Genomic DNA, 25,059 nt, shown 5'->3' with positions numbered 1-25,059 from the left:
AATTTTTGGCAACAAATTGATCTCTAAATACTTACCTGTACTTATCTTCATTCAAATACCATAAAAAGGCTTGGGATACCAATGGAAGATCGTCCTCCAGCAGACCTAAAGGATGCATTGGCAGTGACACCATTGCTTCATCTCATACCGAAACAGGATTTCCTGCCGTTCGTTACTAGCAGTCAACTTTTGATACGACCTCAAGAGCAGTTAATGAAATATGATTCATTTGATCCATTCATAATAGATAACCAGGATGAGTTAATGACACAATTGATGGCAGGATTCGGATCTTTCTTAGATGAAGATGATATGAGTATAGAATTTCAAAAACGAAATAGCAGTATAAATCAAAATTCGACTACTATATCTCTTCCTCAGGTAGAGAGAATGATCTATGATTCAAATATTAGTCTTAAGAACGTGTCAGAAGATAGAAGATATGGTAATATCCAGAGTTCTATATTTAAAAACTCTAGATTGTCCATTCGAAAGGCATACGATTCAAATGATTATCAGAAAACTAGTCAACACAATCAAAATTATATAAAAAAGTTTCAAAGAGAAGCACTGTTTGCTCAAGGTGCCAACAATATCTACAAATATGACGATGGTGAAGAACAATCACATAGTACGGAAATACGAAAGAGGACAGATGAACATTTTGAGTCAAATGTTCCAAATCCTAAGAGAAAGCAAGAAACATCATCCCAAATCCTGGAAATTTCACATAACGAGGTACAAAAAATAATAGAAGACATAGAATCAGATACACCTCATGAAGACAATTTACCAACTTTAATTCGATTGCACGATTTGATTTTGAAATTTAGGAATGATCAACAAGAGAATAACTTAGAAGTTTCTGAGTTATCAAAGATTGAAAGGTACTGTCACAAAGTGCTTTCAGAAGATATATCAGAGTCTCTTAACGAGTTAATATCCATACTTGAGCTTGAATCAAACATAGAGATTCAAAATAAGTGGGACAATTTGAATCTCATAGCGAAGAAGATAAGTCAAAACTTTTTAGCTTCAAGAATAATTATGTATATCTTAAACGGTAATGAGAATGATAAGTCATTATTTTTGGAAGAATACTTAAACTTGGCAGTTACATATGTGAGTGATATTGTTAATAATCTAGTTGTGCCACTTTTTTTGAAGTTAAATATTTCACCTATCTTAGCTAATAATCTCAAGCCTTTCATGTCAACAGTTTTAGGAGAAGTTAATATCCTTTTGAATGAGTTTTCAGTTCATATTTCAAAATATGAAATAGACGAAGGACTCCTTACCAAGCTAGAATATTTATCACTTTTAATATTGTTCACAGAAGATCAATCAAAGGATAAGAATTCTCTAATAATGAAAATACAATTTGATGCTTTGAAATTGGAAGCTGTTAAAGTGATAGTTTGTACGTTCCAAAAATATACCGATCAAAGAGAATTTATATTACAAGAAGTTCTAGAAGGTCTTGACAAGCATTCAGATCCAAAAGTTGCTTCCAAATTCAAATTACCAAATGGTAGCAATGTAAATATTGCATCACTTCTTTTAATAAAGTTGATTCAGACAAAGCAATCTACAGGCAAAGTCGATAGTCTTGACCCAACCTCAACAGAGAGCTCGTTCACTAATTCATGTAATGTGGCAAAGAGTATTGCGACATATTTGGTAAACAACTTAATGAATGCACTGCTCGCAAAGTTTAGGAGTACTACACAACAATTGATTACAGATATTTTATGCATCTTGTTTCTCCCTGAATGGGTTGGTTCTACGTTGCTCTTATCAGCACTAGTTTCTGCTATGGTTGCTATTCAACAACAATTTGATAATTCTAATGTAGAAAATTTTGTAATAGAGATGTTTGGTCTTATTGCAGAAAGAGTGGGCTATTTAAAAGGTACACACGGTACAATTTCACAATTGGGTCCTTTTAGTGACTTAAGTGAGATTAAGGATTTTCAAATTCAATGTGAAGTTATTCTCAAGTATATGAAATCTCAGAAGAGAGATGATCAAGCTGTTCCATTGTTATTCGTTAGAGAAAAACTTGCAAATTATTTAGTTTCAATCTATAAGATTGTAAATGATTCACCAGAAGATCTTTCCAACAAAAAGGAAATATTCAAGAATGGAATTCAGAGTTTGAGACTTTCAGACGGTGTTGATAAAACTGAATCTGACTTCGATACAGAGAATGTTGAAGCTAATGGTCCCGACGCATACGTAGGAATCATCCTTGCTTATGATTTGAATCCGATATATGATAGTATTATCGAAGTATTAATGAAATCATTAGAAGGTCAGAGAATTAAAAGCAAGAGTAGATCTATCAGAATTCTTTCCACTTTAATTGAGAATGATCTGGAACTTTTGATAATGCCGAAGGTGCAATCTGCAGTTTCTGGTAGATTGAGAGATAGCTCTCCTCTTGTCAGAGATGCGGTTATTGACTTGATTAGCAAGTATATGAATCTGAAGGAGGAATACGTTGAACAGTTTTATGTTCCAATTTGTGAATGTATCAATGACAGCAGTATCCTGGTAAGGAAGCGAGTGATAAGGCTTGCGAAAGAAATGTATGTGAAATTGAACTCAATATCCGCAAAAGTTTATATAGCGAATAAGTTGCTAAGGCGTTTAAATGACGAGGAAGAGTCTTTACAAGAAACTTCACTGAGTTTCCTACATCAACTATGGTTTACGAACGTTGTCGATTCAGATCATCCTGACTTATTAAGTGAAAAGACTAAAGAATCTACAGAAGTCATGGGAAAGATAGTTACGAGTGGATCAAAGAATTTAACTCACTTTGAGGATTTTCTTGGAAAATTATATTCAAGTGCTGCAATCAAAGATTTAAGAAGTAGTATCATTGTGATAGTTAACCATTCGTTAAATATTGTTACGGAAGGAACTGACAACCACCTGATTGACGGCATCCAACGTTCCTTAAAGCTAATTGCAACTTTAATTTCCGTCGATAGTCTGCTTGTGGATCAAGATCAATTAATCAGTTTGCAACATTTTTTGGTTGATGGTAGTATAGAAGGTGATATAAACAGAATGAATACTTTAATAATTTTGAGAAGGGTCATTCCGTCAATTAAAACCTTTAGGCCATCAATATTGGATTCTGTCAAGACATATTTGTTAAAGCAATTGACTAAATTCAATGTCAGGGAATTAAATGAAGCTATGCCAGTGGTTTGGATTTTATGTGAAGCCAAGGGTGATTCAGTTAAGCTTGCTAATGCATCGACGTCTTGTATGAAACATATCAAGCCTTATATAGATTCCAAAAAGCATGCTGTTGAACTTAAAGCTGATGGTAAGTTATTAAAGCTTCTTCATTTATTAGGAAATTTTGGTAGACATTGTAACTTTGAAAAGTTCAGAGCTCAATTTTTAAAATCTGGATTAGGGTTGAGAGAGAAAGAGTCAATTTCTAGTTTAATGATGAAATTCTTGTTATACTTCTGTAAACCTGCAACTGATGATACAACTAGAAATATTGCTGTAATTAATGTCATAAACTTATGTATCTCCCATCCCAGATTATTTCTTTCGGATCCAGTGGTACAAGTCTTTGATAATGAGTTTAAAACAGGTAATATTGGAATTGTTCATAGTATTGTGCAAGGGTTTTGTGAATTCATAAAGATTGGTGGAAGCAACAAACAGAATTCTGATCGTCATAAAAAATCAAATGAAGAAAAACTGAAAATATCAGCTTTACATGGAGTAGCACCGATGTCATTTAGTGATGGTGTGTGTTCGGGTTTGATACAGAGGTATATGGATAAGATCCTTCATTTCTGTTTAGAAGATGATGGTAAGGTTTCATATCTTCCAATTCAGTTCTTACAATTAGTGTTAGGTCAAGGATTTGCAAATATCAGAACATGTACCCCAACCATTATAGCTTTGATATCAAGTCAAACTCATATAAAGAATATTGGTATTGATATTTTAAAAGAAATCTATGAAAAGCATGAAAGTTTGGTTCAAAGCAGTCTTTTTGACGGAATTAATAAATCTATAGATTATCGATCACGGTTAGATCCTTTATATTATAAGGAGAATTCATTTATTCCTGTGCTTTACTCCCAGATCAACCGAAACCATTCAAATAGAAAGAAATTCATGGCATGTTTGTGTCGACATATAGCCATTAGTAACTCAGAAAATGATAATCAACTACAATATCAGAGAAATAAGATAAGTTATATGAGTTATAATATTGCTGAAACTAATTTCACAACTTTAGAAGAACCAGTGATGATCATACGTGCCATAGATGAAATTATGATTAGAGATGGAGCCGATTTAAAATCCGCTATCGAATCGATTGGAGATAATAATATTACGTTAAAGTCGACTCTTACATCTCAATTGTTATTGGCGTTATTAAGTTTAAGAGAATATCTCATGAATAAATATTCGATAACAAATGAGATAATTGAATTGTCTGATACCAGTTCTTTAAAGCAAAATATTAAACCTTCAAGTTTAATGGCGTTTAATATCAATCATATTGATAGTATGATTGATGATCCAGTAGAGCAATCGATTATTGCGTCTACATTTTTACAAAGAATAGCTACTTTTATATAAAAAAAAAGTGTCTGTATATATATTAATGATTATGAAGTTATGTTAATAGAACTAAGTTGATGTAAGATTATTAGTGCTATCATGTTCAGAAAGTTGAGAAGTTTCAGTAGTTTCTGTAATTAAGGATATAACTTCATCAGTTTCAGTAATTAAGGAAACTACTTCATTTGTTTCTGAACTCGGTATATCTGAACTCGTACTATGATGCAGTAAATTTTGACGATCATCTTCTGATTTCTCTGCTAGTCGTTTTAATTGACGAGGTAATTGAAATCCATCTTTCGCTATATTAGAGATACGAATGAAATTACCAAAGGCAATTTCCTTTTCATAATTTGCCAGAAGGTGGATTATATCTTTATCTGTTATTTCAGCTAATTTGAAAGATTGTATTCTTGGTTTATGAGTGTCTGATTTGATCATATCTGGTTTAGTTACTTTCTTAACTTTTATACCATTACTCTTTACTGATGATTTCTTTTTTGGAGTTGGTTTTGGTTTTGGTTGAGGTTCTAATTCTATTGATGGTACCACAACAGGAGGATTTAAAGGATCTATCACTAAAGTAAATCCATTGTGAAGTTTTAATTTTATACGGGGAGTCAATAATCTTCTTCGTTCTTTTCTTCTTCTCTCTCGTATAATATCAGCATTTGCAGTATATTCATCATCTTCATCATAATCATGACTACCATTCAAATCGAATTGTTTGATTTCCTGACTTAAATTCTCATTTCTTCTTCTCCAATTTTCATATTTTCGAATTAATTTAGTTATTTCAGTTATAGTTAAATCTAATTTTATTTCAAGTTCATCATAATCATGAGGATTATTGATATAACATATTCCAGGTAAATATCGCAACCAATCATATTGATTAAGCAATTGTAATTGAGATTGGAGATTATCTACTTCTGATAGTATTCTAATCCTATCTTCATTGGCCATGATCTTTTCTTCTCTTTTCATTTTCTTATGAAAGATTTCGTATAAACTATCATCTAAAGGATCGATTTGTCTTGATTTTCGAGGTAATAAGTTAGTACTGATTTGTACTTCTATCAGTTTTGAATTAGTTACCTTCGGCACCAATTGAATATCTCCATTATAACTATAAGGATGATGGAATGAAGTATCCTTACTGATATGAATTGATTTACCTCTATATAATAAACTATTCACATTTTCAAAATTGAAAAGAGTGGCATTAGAACCCTTTTGATTTTCATCCTTAGACCTTAGTTTCCTCTTATTATCATCCTTGTCAGTCTCTTCTTTAGCTGTTGAAGTCATCCTATCATACTCCTAACTGGTTACCCTCTACTCCTATACTATTCTATGCTTGAGATCAAAATTGAACAGAACGCGTATCACCAAATTTTTATTTTTCATCCCACAAAACAAAGTTTTAGACGGGCAGGCTAAGCGAATTTAACATCCACCACCACCGTTTAAAAGGCTTACAGTAAAGTTGTTCTTTCCCCCTATTTGGATATCTAATCAACAGATATGATCTATAAGAGGAAGGATAGGTCAGATTCATTCACTAGAGAACTATCACTTACTCCACTGATAAGTGCCAGAAGACAATTCATCTTGGATAATGGTACCACTATTGATAATATTAAATCATGGTTATGTAAAATTCAATGGAAGATTCTATTGGGAACGTTTATGATCTGGTTATTATTGGTTCAATATATGGAAAGAAATTATGTTAAGAATGTCATCCAACGATGTCATTGGGATCAATGGGAACAATGGAATGATAATAGTGATGATAATAAACCTCATAGAATTGCATTAGTGGCTGATCCTCAAATCATTGATGATTATTCTTATCAAGGCAGACCTGCTATGTTCAACTATTTCGTCAAGAAAATAACCGATAATTACCTTCATCGAAATCATATGTATATGCAAGAATACATTGATCCTGATAATGTTATCTTTTTAGGTGATTTATTCGATGGGGGGAGACAATGGGATAATGATTATTGGTTTGATGAATATCAACGTTATAATCGAATCTTTCCTAAGAAAGTTAATCGATTAACCATATCTTCCATACCAGGAAATCATGATATTGGATTTGATACCATGGATATTAAAACAGTTAATCGATTTGCTTTATTTAATGGAGAATTGAATGATGTCATAGAATTAGGAAATCATACTTTCATATTATTAGATACGATCTCATTATCTTCATTAGATCCAAAGATTAGTAAAGAACCACGTGAATTTCTCGATAATATCAATACCAAGATCATGAATCCATCCTTACCTAAGATCTTATTAATGCATGTTCCATTCTATAGATTTAATGATCGACAATTATGTGGACCATTACGAGAATCCAAACAGAAATTTCCCATTCAGAAGGGAGTTCAATATCAAACTGTTATAAGTCATGAATTAACCAAAGAAGTGCTCACTAAAATAGGTCCATCCATTGCATTTGCCGGTGATGATCATGATTATTGTGATATTCAACAACCTTACATGTATAAAAACCAACCTAAAGTTGCCCGAGAAATCACCGTTAAATCAGTAGCTATGAGTAGTGGGATTAAATATCCTGCTATTCAATTATTATCGTTGAATAATCCAACTGATCAATTGAATGAAAAGAATCAAGAGACATATCAAACTAAAATGTGTTATATGCCTCATCCATATATATCGATAAGATTATATGTCTTATTGTATTTCATAATTTTAGGAGGATTAATCATTGAATATATTGTACCCAATAAAAAGAATCAAATCATATCATTACTTCATAGAGAATCAAATCAATCACCTACTTTAAATTTACCCACATTTGATGAAGAGAAAGTTAAATCATATCGTAAACTGGAACCATTATCAACTGAAGTGGCGGATATTCCAATGTTTACCATCCATCTTACTATTGTAACCATTATACCAATATTTATTTTAAATTTTTATTATAAAAATATATAGACCTATACTTCTTCTTCTTCTTCTTCTTCTTCATTTCATTACCATGCATTATATAGATATTATTATTGTTCTTTTTCAATTTATAGATTCAAATTTTATTAACGTTTTATACTTAACATTCTATCAAGATACCTTGGATTAAAATCAGCTCTCTTTGAAACATATTGTCGAATAGTATATGGTTTTAAAGTAGCCAATTGACCTTCTGTAACCAATGAATTTATTAAATCTCCTCTCACCGTGAATAAATTACCAATTTCTTTTAATAATTGGAAATTTTCAGATAAGTCAGGTAAACCCCATTTATCGATCGTAGATTGATATCTGATAACATCTTTAGTAAGAACAATTCCACCCGTAGAATTGACAATGAATTTTTTATAATGTTCTAATAATTGAGTTAAGAAATTGGTTCCGACTTTATTCAAGAATGATTCAAGATTTTTCCCATTTAACGATATTGATGATTTATCATAAATTGAGATTAAAAATTCACTTATACTTTCACAAGCTTCGGTATCATCTTCAATTGTATCACAATAAAAATCTTTCTTTTTCTGTTTAGTTAGGAAAAAGGCAATTTTATTAGCGATTAATTCTAATGTATCGGTTAAAATTATATTTAACGATAATTCACATCGGGAAACATAATTATTGGTAAGATTAACCATTCTATTTTTGATATTGGGAGTATTGATTGAACATGGTAAAATAATCTTTTTCACACATGATGAAATCAAATATAAAGTCTCACTAACAAGATTAAAAGCATTTAAATAATTTAAATCAATCGATACATTGGAATGAATCTTGGATACATTATTTTCTTGTTTTAATTTATCATAAATAATTTCTAATCCTCCTCCCACATAAAGTCTCCCGAAATCAAATAATAAAATCTCTAATATTTCTAATGAACATTCGGGTGCTTTTGAAGGAATCAATTCTAAGATTCTCGCAATTGATTCAATTGCCGATTTTAAAATCGTTTCAACTTGAGTTATATTTATATTAGCGAATTGAGGATCTGGTGCATTAACGGAATCAAAATCAACTGAATTTCGATCGGATAATTTTGATTTCACATAAGTTCTAAATTGATTTAATCGTTTTGTTTCCATAAACTTAAATCCAAATCTATCATTAAGTGATGTGGATGATTGGGGTTGATCCGGTCTATATTCTGAATTATCAATATTATCAATCTTGATCGATAAAGCATTAGCGGTTATGGCTCTTTCATTATAAGTATTTAATTTATGAACCATATCATAGATTAATTCTTCCAAGTTTTTCTTTTCTCGTGATATATAAATTGAATCCGAAATATATTCCATGAAAATATCATAATAAGATTGATCTAAGATCGTACTTAATTCATCATCTTTATCATATTCATTGACGGTAAAGAATTGTTTTAAAGATTTAGTGAAATCTCCCACTAAGATATATAAAGTATGTAAGATTCTAACATGAGCCAAAGAACTTACCGATAATGAGAATTGTAATAAGGTTGATATTTTATTTTGAATGATTTGAGCATAAACTCTTTGGATGAAGATCTTTAATACATGAACTGGATCATCAAAGATTTTTGAAGTTTCTCTTGCTCTTGATTGAATTTGAATTCTTAAATATTCAAGCGTACTTTCAGTAGATGGATCTTTTATAACTTCCCCGAATTTTGGAGATGATAATTGACTCCAAATTGATTCATCATCTAAAATTGAATTTTCTTCAACTTCAGGAGGAGGAAAGATATCATTCTTACTAACATAAGTTTGAACCACACTTACACCTCCATTAAATGCAAATAAGATTTTTGATATTTCATTTAACATTTCAAACTGAGCTTCATCCAATGCAACTTCGAATTTATTTAAAAGGGTTCTTTCCATTAATTCACTATATTTTTGAATAGCAGCGGTACATTTGATAGTTTTAGCTAAATCAGGTGATTCAATCTTTTTTGCAAGACTTAATAGATTTGATACAGTTTTAGCACATCGTATTCTCTTTTCAAATGATTTATTAGTTCTTAAAGCTTCTAATGGATCATACTTCTCCTTAGTATAAAACCCATGATAACTTCGAATTAAAAAGATAGTTTCAGTGGATTGATCTCTTGAATTTGAAATCTTATTTAAAGAATTAGCCAATGGATTGATTCTACTTGATACTTGAGATATATTTTGATCTAATACATCAAAACTATTAATTGATTTAGAGAATTTAGACGTTAAATTCAAAACTTGTTCTGAATGTCTTAATTCAAATGATTCCACATGTTTTTCACCCAATTGACGTTGATCTTCTGAATCCCGATGTAATTGTTTTAATTCTCTTAATGTTGATTCAAACGTACGAATATATGGTTTTGGATCTAAATATTCAAGTTTATTAACTTCAGCACCCTTTAAAAGATGATCTTTACTGATTAATTCGACGAATTCATTGATGGATTTGCCTTTGAGGAAGTTATCTAGTTTTAGATAATCCTTGATCTTATCATCCAAGTCATAGATAGAGAAACTCATCTCAATTAATGGGGGAATGGATGGATAGGAAGTGATAGGTGTTAAGATGATTGTTATGACGGTCAAATGGTATTTTGATTTAACTTTTGGCGGTCAAACGACATTTTTGATAATGGAGACAAAGAGACATTCCCCATATGAGACATTCCTCTATACAAATATCTACCATAGTTAACTAACCATACTAGTTATGCTATACAATATATTATGATGGAAACTAAAGGAAACTACAGTTATAATAAAATGAATTAAAACTAATTAAATTGTAATATTAATAATAAATATACACAAGATATATAAACAATAAACAATTTATCCTATTCAATTAAGAACAAGAATACATTTAGTTAGCTTTGAAGGTGATGTGACATTTACCACAGTATTGTCTATCTTTCATGTTAGCCATGAAAACACCAGCACCACAGGTTGGTTGAGGACATTCTCTTCTTAATCTTTCAACTTTACCTTCTTCATCAACCTTATAATAGGTTAAAACAGCTAATTTATGTTTTCTATGTTTATGTCTAATTTTTTTTGGAGTGGTATAAACCTTCTTCTTTCTCTTTTTACCACCACCTCTTAATCTTAACACTAAATGTAAAGTAGATTCTTTTTGGATGTTGTAATCAGATAAGGTTCTACCATCTTCTAATTGTTTACCAGCAAAGATTAATCTTTGTTGATCAGGTGGAATACCTTCTTTATCTTGAATTTTAGATTTGACATTATCAATAGTGTCAGAAGATTCAACTTCTAAGGTAATGGTCTTACCAGTTAAAGTCTTGACAAAAATTTGCATTATGGCTTGTCTGCAACTATAATATGCTTCTTTCTTACCAAGAGTATGTAAAGATTTAAAAGAAGTAATAATGAATCTAAATTGGTTAGTGAAAGATGAAAATTTGTTTTCGATTGATGGGAGGAGCAACAGTTTCGCACTCTGTAGAGGAGGAGAAAATTACCCGGAACAAGAAGAAAAAGTTATCATAATTTACATCACGTGAGAGGCCCGACTTCAAGGTCTAGAACCCTCATTTGTAGTTATAGATCGTTGCAAATACATAACATTACCCAATTAGGCAATCAAGATACATAAAATGTAAATAGAGTGATTACTCGCACATCATGCCATTAACTAAGACAGTTAAACCATCACCATATTTGTTTTAATTAATTATATACACAGCTATCGTAAATTCAATCCAATCATCATCATCATTTAAAGGTTAATTAGGAGTCATAGTAACTGGGTGGTCATTTCAAGTTTAAAAAATTAAATATGATTAATTAATTCTGTTTAATTGCTGTGTCACATTGTCTTTACCACCGTTGTTGTTGTTCCTTCTGCTAAAATAGGGGTTGCCGCAAATTTATATTTACGTAACACTCAAAACACATCACAACATAATCATCATAATCATAACATAAAATACACAACTATCATTCATCCATATCTAGTCATCTTAAAATACCTTTATTTATTTATTGGTCATTATCTTCTTCTTCTTCTTCATTTGTTTTAGTTTCATTCCTTCCTTCATTTACTCATTTTCATTTTCATTTCTTTGTCTATAGTTTAGTTTTCATTTATTTATAAAGTTAATTGTTTGATTTCCACTTTGGGATTTGATAGATTTAGTATATTATAACATTATAGAAGATATACTCATACACACATACATACCAGCATTCATCCTCATTAATAAGTTCATTCATTTTATATGATCATCATATCAATTAATTACATACATACATACCTATATATATGAATGATTGGTGATACTGTTCTAGATAATCGTCGTGATCTATTTACCGATGGGAAACAAACTGAATTAAGTAAACCTCCTGAATCCAAACGAATCAAATTACCTCCTATTCATTTTGATAATGAATTTCTAAATCGATTAATTAATTCCAATAATAGTTCAACTTCAATGACTTCAAGTTTAACTTATAAACAAACCAAACATCATAAATCATTCTTTAGAACTGTTTTGGATTTATTGTTTTGTCGTACCTAATCATCCTCATAATAATCATCTTCATCATCATCATCATTATCATATCGATTTCCCTTATTCTTTAAGGTACCAAATTTAATACTGGTTCTATTAATAATATTCTTCATATATAAATAATTTTCAAACGTTTGATAACTGGGAGTAGCAGATGATGTAGCAGTTACTCCTAATTTTTCAAATCCAACTATTCTATCTAATTCATTTGAATTTTTATAAATTAATATAAATGGTAATACTTTAATATTCAATTTATGAACTAAAAATGGAGCTAATTCAGCTTTAATATTAATGACTTTTAATTGTAAATGTTTTTTCCGCTAAAATATCTAAATATTGATTAAATACTTTACATTTTTCAAAATTTGGTTGATAAAAATGGATAATAACAATTTCATGATTCAAGACAATTTCCATGATTTTTCTTTCATTAGTGATGGTTTCAACTGATCCTAAATCTTCTTCATGTTCATGATCATGTATTGATTGTTTAAGATGTTTGAATTCTTGTGATAATTGTTGCATTCTTGCTTCTCTATATTTATGAGATATTTCATCATCTTCTTCATTTTCTAATTGTTGTAATAAATCATCATCATCAAGTTCTTCAGCATCATCATTGTCATCATCTTGATTCCGTATTGATTGTAATTTTGCTTCTTGATACTTCTCTATATATTCTGATTGTCCATCCATCTTGTTAACTTGAATGATATGATGTAACTCTATAAATGATCAACTTGTAAGTGTTGTATCAAATTAAATATTTCTATTTTTTTGTTGATCAATTGAAGACGCGTTTCAAATTTGTATCATCATCATCATCATCATCATAGTACTAAGACTAGTACTATATAGGTAGTGCCAACCTAGGAATTGATCACTTTTAAGATGTCATTAATGGCAATCACATTCTTCTGGATAAGTTCTTTATAATGAGGATGATCATTATGATGAGGTGAATCCGATAATAATTGAATTGAATTGATTAAATTCTGATCTATTTGTTTTACAGTTGATAAGATCATTTCTAATTCTAATAAAATGGAATTTTGAAATGCTTGAGTTGATGATGATGATGATGATACTATCAGTTCTGATTGATGATGATGATTGTTATGATATGACATGTTACTTTAATCAATTGAAGGTTAACTCTTCTAAGAAAGAATGGATGGTGTTGCAAATGATTTCTTTATTTTTAGCTCTCTGTCTACAAAGTGCGACTTCAGTGGTTGTTAAAAAATGCTAAATATGAATTAAGTATGCTAAAAGTATCCATCTAAGATGTCACCTATGTATGTGTCTATGTATGTATGTATATATATATATGTATAATGCTAATGTTGAATGCTGAATGGTAAGGAACGTTAAAAGCTTACGAAGAAACTTCTTCCACGTTAACCACCATTGACTTCTTATTTAATAACTCTAATTGAACAATCTTGGCTTTTAAATCTTTACGTTCAATTTCACGATCTTTAATAATTTCCATTAATAATTTCCGTAATTCATTATTTTCATGAATTAATTCAATTTTAATCGTTTCATTCTGATTAAATTTTTGTAATAAATAATTAAATTCTTTACATAATTTTAAATATGTCATTTTTAAAGTAGTGAATAATGAAATTAATTTCGAAGTATTGATCATCGATTGTTTGATAGTCATAACAGTATTAACATTGATTTTAGTCTCGAGGTGAGGTTCATTTCCTTCATTAAATACGGTAGTATTTGATTCATCAGTTTGATTAGTACCATCAACCACAGAATCAAAGGGGGATCTTCCTTCATTATCAGTTTCCAATCCACTGCCAGTTTTAATTGATGATGTGGATGTAAGAGGTTCGAGTAAATCATGGAATTGAGATGGAAATGATGAAGTCTGTTCTTCAGCTTCTTGTTGGGTTGGGATTGGTATATGTTCATTAAAGTCATTAAGAGTGGATAAGACTCGATTAATTTCATCATCTAATTTCCCATCTTCATTATCATTAGGGGATGGGATAGATGCTGTCATTTCATTAAAGAGTTTATCAATATCAACATCACAATCTATACTTTGATCATTAGTATTAGTAGTGACATCTGTGATGATCTTATGGGATTGATCTAGTTTTTGCCTTTTAAGTGGGGGTTGATGGGTTATTGATTCTATATCGTCATTATCAACTGATGGATCAACTAAGATATCAGTAGATAATGTTGAAGGCATATTGGGGGGTGTTAATTGGATAGTAGTGATATGATTGATTTGTATAGTAAATAAATAATTGGTATGAAAAATAAATTTATATGATGAGATGGGAAGGAAGCTATATGCAGGTACACAGTAAAAATAGATCAATTTATATATGTATATATATATATATACACGATGTAAACGACAATTACAATTACAAACTACAACATTTTTAGTATGATAATAGATGAATTAAAGAATGAATACCGTAAAGGAATAAATAAATAAATAAGCAAGCATTTGAAAAAAACAAAAAGCTCTCACAATAAAAGATCTATTTACAATAATATTAAAATTAGATATATATAATTCTATGTACAAAATGTAAGGATAAACTAATTTTTGATTGAATTGATTGATTGAATGAATGAATGGAAGGAAGGATATGGAAATAAATAAACTAAATAAATAAATGAATGAATGAATGAATGAAATAAAATGCTGATTTTTGATTATTAAACTTAATATACAATTGAAATGAACACATAAAAAATTAAACTAGTAGTAGGATAACAAATGAATGAAGGAATGAAATCGTGATATGCAAAAATAATAAATGGATAGAAGGACTTAATGACTTGAAGATGGGGATGATGATACAGACGATGGTAAAGTTGATGATGATGAGTTTGATGAAGAGGAGTTCAATTTAAATAATCCTAATTTACTAACTTCACTCAAGACATCACTGGTCTTTTCAGTAAGATCATTATTAAAATCTTTTAAAACATCAGATACAAACACTCCACTTTCTTCCCATTTCGTAGATAATGTATCCAATACCCCTTCAAATGCTAATTTACCTGTTTTAGCATTTTGACCAAATCTTTCCACTGACCATTCTTCTAATTTATCACAAATTCGAGTAATAGCAGCATATGCCGTGATTTCAGCACTTTGAGTGAAAATCGTTCTTGATTTTAATTGAGGATCAGGTTTATAAATGACAGTTTCATTAACTAATAAAATATGATTCATGGTTAAATTATGAGATTTTAAAACTAAAGTATTATTAATTAAATCAACTTCACTAACTTCTCTGACATAACTTAATTTCTGTCCACCAACAATGAACGATAACCAATTTGGAATAGCTTGTTTACAACCAATCAATCTTTCAGTTCTTAAAGTTTTATTATCGACATCAATCAGACGATTTAAAATGTCAACGGAAACGACATGGGTTGATAATTCATTAGGGTATTTTTGCCAATTGGCGGCTGTTACTTGATCCCAAGGATAATTGAAATAATGCTCAGATTCGAAAAGCTTCATCTGGGAGTTAATGGTATGAATATGATGTTGATATGACTTTTTTGGAAAACTTTTATAGAAATAGTTGTTTTGTTTTTTATGCCAGTGTTTTTTTTTCTTTGGTATGCTATATTTTTATATGATTAAACAGAGATGATATTCATACGATCAGTAGTTGAATTCTGATATGATTTATATACGATTATTGTTAAAATTTCAAAATAATTAAAATCTGGAGTAAGCAAATTTTAACTGTCTTAAGACTTTTAAATAAATATAAATTGGTATAAGGGATTTGATCCTCCTTTATATTTTTGAGGTTTGAAATATTTTTTTTTTTTAATTTCTTTTTTTTTTTTTTTTCTTTTTTTCCACTCAACCGGTCTCTGCCGGTTAAGGGATGTCATATAAGGAAGTTATAATTACTACTAACAAGGAAGGAGTGATCACAATTTTTGATGGCAAAATGCAAAAAGATGACTCTGAATCACTTCGTAGTAACTAGATGATCATTACATCCAATAACAGTTAATACTAATCAATACTACTAGAATAATACCATAGTTACTTCGTAACTACCCATCGGTTTACAAATGAGCGTGAAATATTATTATTTTCAAATAAAATGTGTATGATGAATGACATGTGTATGGGGTGTATATGTTTAGAACGTTGGTAAACTATAACTCTAAAATCCTACAAATAACCCATTTAAACAAAACAAATTATAAATTATTTATGTACTAGTTACAACTATGTTACACATTAACTTTTACCTTTTTTACTCTATTAATTATCATCATCTTCACTATTAGAACTAAATTCAATCTTTTTAACCACTTTCTTTGGACTTGACTTATTCTTAACATATCCTACACTCGATACATTCGATTTATTAATCTTATCTAATAATCGATTTGATGTTCTCTTTCTTGCATTCAGTTTTTTCATCTTCATCGATAATGTAGATACATTACTAGGTGAGTTTGATATGGAAGTATTGACTTTTGCTACGGAAGAAGTATTGGCCTTTATAGGAGGATTGGCATTTATAGAAGTATTAGCCTTTGAACCATTAACCTTTATAGAAGTGTCAGCCTTTGATACGGTTGTATTGGCCTTTGGGATAGAAGTAGCAATCTTTGGGGTAGATGTGGTTATATTAACCGGCTTCTGAGTTGATCTAAGTGACCTTTTAGTTGGAGTGGCTGGTATGACTTCCTCTTTTTCTTCAACCTTGTCTTCTACCTTTTCTTCTTCTTGTTGTACCTTTTCTTCTTCTGTTTCTTCTTCTCCTTCTTCTTCTTCGTCGCCGTCCTCTTCTTCGGCGTCGTCCTCTTCTTCATCGTCTTCATCATCGTCGTTTTCTTCCTTATCTTCTTCCTCTTCTACCTTTTCTTCTACCTTGTTTACCTCCACCTTCTTTGCTTCCACCTTCTTTGCTTCCACCTTCTTTTCATCATCACTATCACTATCACTATCACTATTATCCTCACTATCACTATCGGAAGAATCAGATGAACTTGATTCTTCAAATTCCAGTGAATGCAAATCTTGCAGCTCAGTAAATGGTGATTTGGTAGTACTTGTAAAACTAGTAACTTTATTAACCATCGGAGTAGATACTTTTGGTTCAACCTTAGTTTTACTTAACTTATTAAACTTATTAATTAATGCAACTTTAGAAGGAGTATCATCATCATCATCTGCCCCTTTATCATCCTCACTTTCATCATCAGATGATTCTGATTCTGAATCTGATTCCGAATCATCTTCTTCAAGATGAGCGAAAAATTTAGGTTTGGATGCAGCTGGACCAGATTTTGGTCTAGCATCTTTAGTTTCAATTGTAGTAGATGGTAATCGTAATGAATCTAAACTTGATAAATTCCTAGTTAAAGCTTGTCTCTTGGATGTTGTTTGCGATGATAATTCTATCTTATCGTCACCATCTTTTTTATTCCCATTTTCAATATTTGTAGGTTTGATAACTTCGTCTGATGATTTATTTTCAATTATTAAATTACTTTTAACCGGAACTGGTTTCATCATAGGTTTAGTTTTAACTAATTGTGCAGGAGATGGAGTTTGACTTACAAGTACTGATTTCCTCTTTGATTTTTCATGATCTTCAGATTCATTCTCAGAATCATCTTCACTTTCAGAATCACTTGATTCATCATCACTCTCTTCTTCTGATGAACTTTCAGTAGTGCCTGATTTATTATTATCCGATGAAAGTCTTCTATTGATCAGTTGAGATGGTGTGATTGGTTTAGCTTTCAACTCTGTTTCAAACGCTTTATTGAATACATCATTATTAGATTTAGAATTATCTTTCTTTTCTTCGGTATGTCCATTGCTTTCAGCAATTGGGGCCTCATCGATTTCCATCTTATCATCTTGATCTTCCTCTTTTTCATCCTCTTCCTCCTTTTCACCTTCAACACTTTCCTTTTCAACTTCGTGTTCTGTTGGCTTTACTACATTACCATTTTGTACTTTTTCAACTTTAGACTTTTCTTGCTTTCCATTAACAATGCCATTACCATGACCGTTTTGTTTAACATCAACACTTGTATCACTAGTCTTTTCACTGAGACTGGTATTCTTACTACTTCTTACTTTCAATGCAAACGAATCATCATTTGAATCACTATCATCATCAGAAAACATCGCCTTCTTGAACTTTCCATTCGATGATTCAGCATCCACCACAATTGATTTATCCTTATTTAAAAGTTCAAGAGTCTTTGCCTTTTTAACTGTTGGTGATGTACTTGAATCACCTAATAATGATCTTATTCTTTTAGCGGGAGTTGAAGAAGTTGTAGCTGTTATGGGTGAAGGTTGACCTGCATTAATTAATTGTTTGATTTGATGTTCAATTTCCAAAGCTTCAGTTAAAGGACCTAAATGTTGACTTTCATATTTCAATAACATAGATGAAGTCTGATCATGGTTCTTACTTTGAATTAATGGATTTGAATCATTGATATGATGATTTATGAATTCATTCAAGAATGAATGGAAAGTATTCAATGTAGAACTTTCATTAAATAATAAATACGGATAAACATCTTTAATAAGGAAATTTAAAATTTTATCTTCATCACTTTCATTTATAGTTTGATCTATGTCAGTATGATTATTACCCTTTTCCCATTTTAACAACTTTAAAATAATATAATAAATATCTTTAATTGAATATATGTAATTGGGAGCTGTCGAAGATACGATTGATTCATTGGCGATTTTTAAAACATCATCTTTAACCACGAATTTATCTAATGGAATACTAACATTACTATAAGAAGTTAAGTTTGATTTCAAAAGGTTTAATTGATTGAATTCATAATATAACGCATCATATAAAAGCTTGTTGGTACATTCATGATACTTCTTTAATACGGAACTTAGAATGGTATCGATATTTTCTTCATTGATAGATTCAGTTGGGATATTATTGGAAAGGTGGAATTTAAACCAATCATTCAATCCAAATGAATCAGGGAATTTTATACATTTATGAGGTTGATGATATGAATTATGTTCGAATTTTGGATTTATATAGATTAACTCGATATTGGAGAATAAATATTTCTCTAATAAATGATTTTTAGATTCTAAGAATAAGACAATTTTTCGATTTTCTTTAATGAATTTTAAATTGATTCTTTCAAGATAACTGATTAATTGATAATGATTGATTAATCCACTTGGATAATAATTATTTGAATCATTAGGGATATTGGTTATAAACATTGGATTTAAGAATTCGCTCCCATTAATATTAGTCATTAATGATAAGGATAATGTAACTTTGAAATTCAAGTTTAAGACGATATCAGATAAGTAAAACACGTTATTAGGAGAATATTTCGATGATGATTGCAATATTCTAGCTGATTCATCTTTGAATGATGCATTGAAATCAAATCCATAGTTGGAAGATAATGATTTTCGTTGTTGAATAGTATTTACATCTAAGATTATACGATTGAAAATACTATTGAAATGATTCAGTATATTAACCAATAACAGTACATCCATCAAAGGATTTATCATATACCAACGAATGACATAATTGACTAATGTCTCTTTGATGAGTTCCTGAGCTGATGATTTCCTTATGTCACCTTCATTATCAATGATAGTTTTAATATCTTCTAAACTTAAAGAAGGATCGTATTGAGATTGGAAAAATGCAAATATATCTGATAATTGATGATCAGAGGGAGACGTCAACGACACATAGTTATAGGAATCAAGGATCGCTAGCTTGGAAGTATGATTTAGTTTGGTGGACGTCATCTTCATATCATCTTCTGGTTGATCCAAACCGTTTTGCAGTAACTATCCTTGGGGTTTAAAATTTTTATATTTATACAGAGAGTGATGGCATAATTTTTTTTTTCTGGTTTTTCAGTTTTTGTGCCTTTTCAGTTTTTACGGGACGAGATGAATTTGCATTTGTGGATGCAAATAAAAATTATTAATAGTAATTTCCTGAGCGGTAACTATTTTATACAACTTTTAATCTATTTCTTCTATTGGTTTGTACGGTTGAAAGCATCATCCATATTATCAAGCCATAAATAATTTGCTACCAACCCTTAAACGTCACCATTCATATTCAATCATGTTTTCAATTCATTTTTCTCCTTCTCCTATTCATTCTATTCCAAGTTTTAAAAAAACCTACGAAATCAGTCCTGTTCCCAATACCAATTCTTCATCATTCTCATTAAAACATTCAAATTTAAATGGTTCCAATACTTCAATCTCAACTACTTCAAGTATCTTAAGTAATTATTTTAGATCAAATAGTAAGACTAATCCTTCCCGTCAAAGGCATGTTTCTCAAGGACAAATAATTACTTCATCATCATCACCTCTTCCATCATTAATTATACCCTTTTCAACTACTATTAGTGGTGAAAGTTCTATACTTAATCAAAAGCTTTCTGATCCTAGTTCCCATTTCAAACCTATTGATCATATTTATAATAAGTTCAAATTAGAAGATTCTCCTTTGGGGATTGATTGTCTTTTACAATCTGCTGATTCAACCGTCCTGATTCAAAATAGTATCATTAGTATAAACTTTGATAATGAAAGTCTTGAATTTGATTTAAAATTTCCTAATTTTGATAATGATGATGACAAAGTTGAATCTTCAACTGAGGTTACTATTGGTGATGCTGTTACTAAAGAAGTTAAACCAGATTCTTTAAAAGAAGAGAATAATTGTGGGTCAGTTGAAATTACTCCTGTGCATATAAAGAGATTATCAATATTTTCCAAAGTTAAAGGATTATGGACTACAAAACATCATAAAGATAAGGAAGATTTATTTTTAGCTCCATCTATTCTTTCAAATGAAGTGGTATCACCTAGAAGTAGTTTTGAAATGTTATTTTCTCCCATATCTATGAGAGTTCCAATCAAGGAAAGTTTTAGACGTAGAACTTCAAGTTTTAGTTTATTTCAACATGTGGAAGATCCAAATTCTCCTGGTTTTAAGAATAAGAACAATAATAATAATAATAATAATAATTCTATAAAGTTTCAAGATTATGCTGATATGTTGGTTTATAGTAATCGAGCTCCTCCTACTCCTATCAGTGATCAAATCCAAGAACCATCAACAACTACAACCACAACAGAAGTGGTGGAAACTGAAGAAGATAATAATAGTATTCTGTCAATTAATCTGATTCCTAAAGCCTTACCTAAAAGAAGACTATCTATTAAGAGAAGACATTCCATTTCAGTTAAGAGATCATTATCATTTTCATTATCGAAAAGAAGAAACTTGAGTGATAGTAATAATACTACTACAACTACTACTACTAATAATAATGATAATAATGTTATTGAAGCTGAACCTGAAATTAAACTTCGAACCAAACCATCAATTTTAAAGAATAAAATCAATAAGAATTTCGAAACTGAATATATGAACAGTATAAGAGATCTGTCGATGAATATTGAAGAATTCTTACAAAAATTTGAAAAATTTGAAATGGAAAAGTATTTAAAAGAATCTCAACTTCCAGATTTAAGATTACAACAATTAACTAATTATTATAATGCTAAAGATGAAAATCAATAACAAATAGGTTATGGTTTTTTTATTTTTTTAGTCATTTTATATTTCATTTAGTTAGATTTAGTTACTATTATTATATTATTATACCACATATAATTTAAATAGAGATGTAATTACGTCTTCTCCTACCCTACCCTCCTCTCCACTATTAATTTTTGACGTATATTATTTCTCGGAATAATTATTTTTATGAGAAGGTGGTTCACTTTTCACTCCCCCCACGTTAAAAAAGATATGCTTTCCTAATTAGGAAAGGGTCCCGTGGAGATCGAGAAATTTTAAAATTCAAAAAAAAAGATGTGGATACCCCCACCAATTTATATTTAACCACTAAAAAATTTCACTATAAATGTCACGTAATTCGACTTTTTGTTCAAATTTCAGAGATTTCTTCTTATTCAATAAGTTCTTACTAAACTCAATTGATCACTAAAATCATCACATATCATGTCTAAAACTGTTTTCGTCTCTGGTTCCAATGGGTTCATTGCTTCTCATACTGTCAATTTATTATTAAAAGAAGGTTACACTGTTATTGGTTCAGTTAGATCTGAAGCTAAAGGTGCTGCTTTCAAGAAAATATTAAATACTGATAAGTACTCTTATGTGGTTATTCCAAACATTGCTGATGTTGGTGCCTTTGATGAAGTTTTAAAATCTAATCCTCAAATCACTACCTTTTTACATATTGCTTCTCCATTCCGTTTTAATATTGAAAGTCCAGAAAAGGATATTTTAATTCCTGCTATTGAAGGTACTAAAAATGTGTTAACTTCTATTAAAAATTACGCTCCTCAAATTACTAGAGTTGTCGTTACTTCATCTGATTGTGCTGCTAGAGAAAATGATGATCCAAATCCAAATGTTATTCTTGATGAAACTGTTTGGAGTAAAGCTACTTTTGAAAGTTCTAAAAATCATCCAGTTCTTGCTTATTTAGGTTCAAAACCATTAGCTGAAAAATTAGCTTGGGATTTCGTTAAAAATGAAAAAGTAAATTTCAAATTAACTACTGTTTTACCAAGTTATACTTTTGGTCCACAAATTGATGATGCTTTAGTAGCCCCAGATTTAAATTCTTCTTCAAAAGTCATTGAAGCTATTATTCAACTGAATCCAGAATCTAAATTACAAAACCATATTGGTAGTTGGATTGACGTTAGAGATGCTGCTAAAGCTCATTTAGTTGCTTTCCAATCTGAAGAAGCTGTTGGTCAAAGATTAATTTTATCATCATCAAGATTCACTTCTCAAACAATTACTGATGTCGTTATTAAGGATTTCCCTCAATTTAAAGGAAAGATTTATGAAGGTGTTCCAGGGGCTGATGTTGCTGAAACCAGTCAATTAGCAACATTAAACTATTCTAAAACCAATAAAATCTTAGGATTTAAATTCATTGGTATTGAAGAAACCGTGGTTGATTCAGTTAAACAATTATTAAGAGTTAGAGGTTAGTTTAGATTTTTATAAATCGACAATAAAAAAAAAGGATATTATATTTTTGAATCACACATATAAACAACTAAAAAAATAACCGTACCTACTTAATTAACCCTTGACATATTTACCATAATTACTACCTAACTCTGCTTGTAAAAGATCTTTCTTAATCTTAAGCCCATATCGATAACCATTTAAAGTTTTCAGTTTACTTAAAACTCGATGACACGGAACTATTATAGCTATTCTATTTGAACCAACACAATTTCCAATAGCTCTAGAAGACAGAATAGGCATATTCAACTCTTTTGCCACTGTAGAATAATCACTAACTGAACCTAATGGGATATTAATCAAATGATTCCACACTTTCCTTTGAAGTGAGGTTCCAAATATGAAAGCATATTTGATTTTATTAGGTTGCAATTTATCAGAAGTCATTAATAACGCGAATTCATGGATGGTATTATCAATCAAACTTTTACTTTCCTTATTCAAGATCAGATCTGAAGCAGCTGATAATGAATTTAATCGATAACCTTTAATCAGTTTGAAATCTTTCATCATAAGTGGGATTAAACTAACTTTAGAACTACCTAACGACGCGTAATACAATACACCAGCTTTATCCAATACTACCAACGCAAGATAATTATCACCATCGATAATGGTATAAAATAAATTAGTAACACTCACAGTCATAGTTACATTAGGAATATTATATTGAACTATATATAGTATCTGCTATAAGAAAGCAAAAGAAGTAAAGAGAATTAATTGCAATCGCGTTCTAATCGTTTTTTATATACAAAATATTTGGTAGCAAAAAAAAAAGAAGAAAAGTCTGTTGACTCATCTGCAACATTTACGATCTTCTGTATCATCTTTATGAATGGCTTCAGTATAACCAAATAATAATTTACCGAATAAAGCACCTAAAATACAAGAAATAATGATATAACCATTGTAGTACATGAATAACAACATGATAAGATAAGATAAACCCCATTGAGCTGTGAACATAAGACATCTGATTAAATGTTGCATTGGAGTAGAACAAATATCACCTGATTGTTTAGTGAATAACCAACCATGAGAAATGGCAAATAACAAAGGATTGGCATTCAGACCATCTTGTTGGATTTTAGGTTGACCTTTTAATTCATCATCAGAAGATTCTGAAGAATTTGCCCCCATTAGAGCTCTATTTTTAGCATTTTGTTTAGCAAAGGCAATATCTAATTCACGACCAAATCTGGCAAGCCATTGAGCAGCAACCACCATTAAAAAGACTCCAATACATGAACCGGCAAACATACCTGTGGTTCTAACATGCCATGATCTGGCAATGAAACATGAATCGATGGTATACCAATTCCATAACATGGAAATTTTACAAGCTGGTTGAGCAGGATTTGCATTCATTCCTCCCATATTCATTTTGTTAAGTATTCAATGGTTGACTTTGTTTGTGTTGACTGAAATTATTATCACATCTTGATAACTTTTGAATTCACATCGGGGATGTAACCAACTTATATAGACCATCAATTAACTAATCAATCATATAATATCGAACCATACATTGTAACACCATTTTATTACTGGCGAGCAGTTTAATTCAACTTATTTAAGTAACCGTGAGCAAATATTTAATCCATTTTTTGCAAGCAAAGAAAAACGAAAAAAGGTTAAAGTTCTTTTATTGGCGCCAAAATTAATATACCAAGAAAAATATAAAAAGATGATATTCTATTTTTTTTTTTTTTATTCTATAAAATCGTTATATATATATATATACTTCCATATATTATTTAAATAGATATGTTTGTTCGTGTGTTTGTAAGT

The 25,059-nt window shown here is 30.1% G+C and overlaps 13 protein-coding genes across 13 annotated transcripts; 4 read left to right on the top strand and 9 right to left on the bottom strand. All coding sequences in view use genetic code 12, as the record gives it.

The window, feature by feature from the left end:
* Window positions 1-13: 13 nt before the first annotated feature.
* Window positions 14-4,637, top strand: DFJ63DRAFT_320672 (cohesin-loading factor complex subunit). The gene has a single exon (XM_064907226.1). It carries the CDS (start codon window positions 82-84, stop codon window positions 4,627-4,629), a length of 4,548 nt encoding a protein of 1,515 aa, XP_064759874.1. The 5' UTR covers window positions 14-81; the 3' UTR covers window positions 4,630-4,637.
* A 43-nt stretch (window positions 4,638-4,680) lies between these two features.
* DFJ63DRAFT_337261 (uncharacterized protein) lies at window positions 4,681-5,922 on the bottom strand (the record flags this gene model as incomplete). Its single annotated transcript, XM_064908524.1, has 1 exon — window positions 4,681-5,922. One exon carries the CDS (start codon window positions 5,920-5,922, stop codon window positions 4,681-4,683), a length of 1,242 nt encoding a protein of 413 aa, XP_064759873.1.
* On the top strand, window positions 5,917-7,648 carry DFJ63DRAFT_234158 (putative lipid phosphatase). The gene has a single exon (XM_064904251.1). The coding sequence runs from the start codon at window positions 6,139-6,141 to the stop codon at window positions 7,597-7,599; it is 1,461 nt and encodes a 486-aa protein (XP_064759872.1). The 5' UTR covers window positions 5,917-6,138; the 3' UTR covers window positions 7,600-7,648.
* On the bottom strand, window positions 7,611-10,467 carry SEC10 (exocyst subunit). Its single transcript, XM_064907225.1, has one exon. The coding sequence runs from the start codon at window positions 10,134-10,136 to the stop codon at window positions 7,698-7,700; it is 2,439 nt and encodes an 812-aa protein (XP_064759871.1). The 5' UTR covers window positions 10,137-10,467; the 3' UTR covers window positions 7,611-7,697.
* A 12-nt stretch (window positions 10,468-10,479) lies between these two features.
* Window positions 10,480-10,935, bottom strand: UBI3 (ubiquitin-ribosomal 40S subunit protein S31 fusion protein; the record flags this gene model as incomplete). Its single annotated transcript, XM_064905297.1, has 1 exon — window positions 10,480-10,935. One exon carries the CDS (start codon window positions 10,933-10,935, stop codon window positions 10,480-10,482), a length of 456 nt encoding a protein of 151 aa, XP_064759870.1.
* Window positions 10,936-12,153: 1,218 nt separating this feature from the next.
* On the bottom strand, window positions 12,154-13,284 carry DFJ63DRAFT_337257 (uncharacterized protein; the record flags this gene model as incomplete). Its single annotated transcript, XM_064908523.1, has 3 exons — window positions 12,154-12,449; window positions 12,508-12,850; window positions 13,039-13,284. The coding sequence occupies 3 exons, from the start codon at window positions 13,282-13,284 to the stop codon at window positions 12,154-12,156; spliced, it is 885 nt and encodes a 294-aa protein (XP_064759869.1).
* Window positions 13,285-13,408: 124 nt separating this feature from the next.
* Window positions 13,409-14,671, bottom strand: DFJ63DRAFT_229362 (uncharacterized protein). The gene has a single exon (XM_064904241.1). The coding sequence runs from the start codon at window positions 14,370-14,372 to the stop codon at window positions 13,533-13,535; it is 840 nt and encodes a 279-aa protein (XP_064759868.1). The 5' UTR covers window positions 14,373-14,671; the 3' UTR covers window positions 13,409-13,532.
* On the bottom strand, window positions 14,567-16,021 carry DFJ63DRAFT_320667 (uncharacterized protein). Its single transcript, XM_064907224.1, has one exon. The coding sequence runs from the start codon at window positions 15,672-15,674 to the stop codon at window positions 14,970-14,972; it is 705 nt and encodes a 234-aa protein (XP_064759867.1). The 5' UTR covers window positions 15,675-16,021; the 3' UTR covers window positions 14,567-14,969.
* Window positions 16,019-20,134, bottom strand: DFJ63DRAFT_229364 (uncharacterized protein). Its single transcript, XM_064904242.1, has one exon. The coding sequence runs from the start codon at window positions 19,971-19,973 to the stop codon at window positions 16,443-16,445; it is 3,531 nt and encodes a 1,176-aa protein (XP_064759866.1). The 5' UTR covers window positions 19,974-20,134; the 3' UTR covers window positions 16,019-16,442.
* A 161-nt stretch (window positions 20,135-20,295) lies between these two features.
* On the top strand, window positions 20,296-21,771 carry DFJ63DRAFT_337253 (uncharacterized protein; the record flags this gene model as incomplete). Its single annotated transcript, XM_064908522.1, has 1 exon — window positions 20,296-21,771. One exon carries the CDS (start codon window positions 20,296-20,298, stop codon window positions 21,769-21,771), a length of 1,476 nt encoding a protein of 491 aa, XP_064759865.1.
* Window positions 21,772-21,993: 222 nt separating this feature from the next.
* DFJ63DRAFT_232266 (protein induced by osmotic stress) lies at window positions 21,994-23,645 on the top strand. The gene has a single exon (XM_064904248.1). It carries the CDS (start codon window positions 22,216-22,218, stop codon window positions 23,224-23,226), a length of 1,011 nt encoding a protein of 336 aa, XP_064759864.1. The 5' UTR covers window positions 21,994-22,215; the 3' UTR covers window positions 23,227-23,645.
* DFJ63DRAFT_320665 (methylated-DNA--protein-cysteine methyltransferase) lies at window positions 23,278-23,903 on the bottom strand. The gene has a single exon (XM_064907223.1). The coding sequence runs from the start codon at window positions 23,776-23,778 to the stop codon at window positions 23,320-23,322; it is 459 nt and encodes a 152-aa protein (XP_064759863.1). The 5' UTR covers window positions 23,779-23,903; the 3' UTR covers window positions 23,278-23,319.
* Window positions 23,904-24,760, bottom strand: DFJ63DRAFT_320664 (copper transporter family protein). The gene has a single exon (XM_064907222.1). It carries the CDS (start codon window positions 24,649-24,651, stop codon window positions 24,064-24,066), a length of 588 nt encoding a protein of 195 aa, XP_064759862.1. The 5' UTR covers window positions 24,652-24,760; the 3' UTR covers window positions 23,904-24,063.
* Between the last annotated feature and the right edge of the window lie 299 nt (window positions 24,761-25,059).

Source organism: Scheffersomyces coipomensis, assembly GCF_036884675.1.
Source record: "Scheffersomyces coipomensis strain NRRL Y-17651 chromosome Unknown DFJ63scaffold_7, whole genome shotgun sequence".
Taxonomy (NCBI): Eukaryota; Fungi; Ascomycota; class Pichiomycetes; order Serinales; family Debaryomycetaceae; genus Scheffersomyces; species Scheffersomyces coipomensis.
Note: the sequence above shows the minus strand (reverse complement) of the source record. Positions and strands in the feature narration are given on the sequence as shown.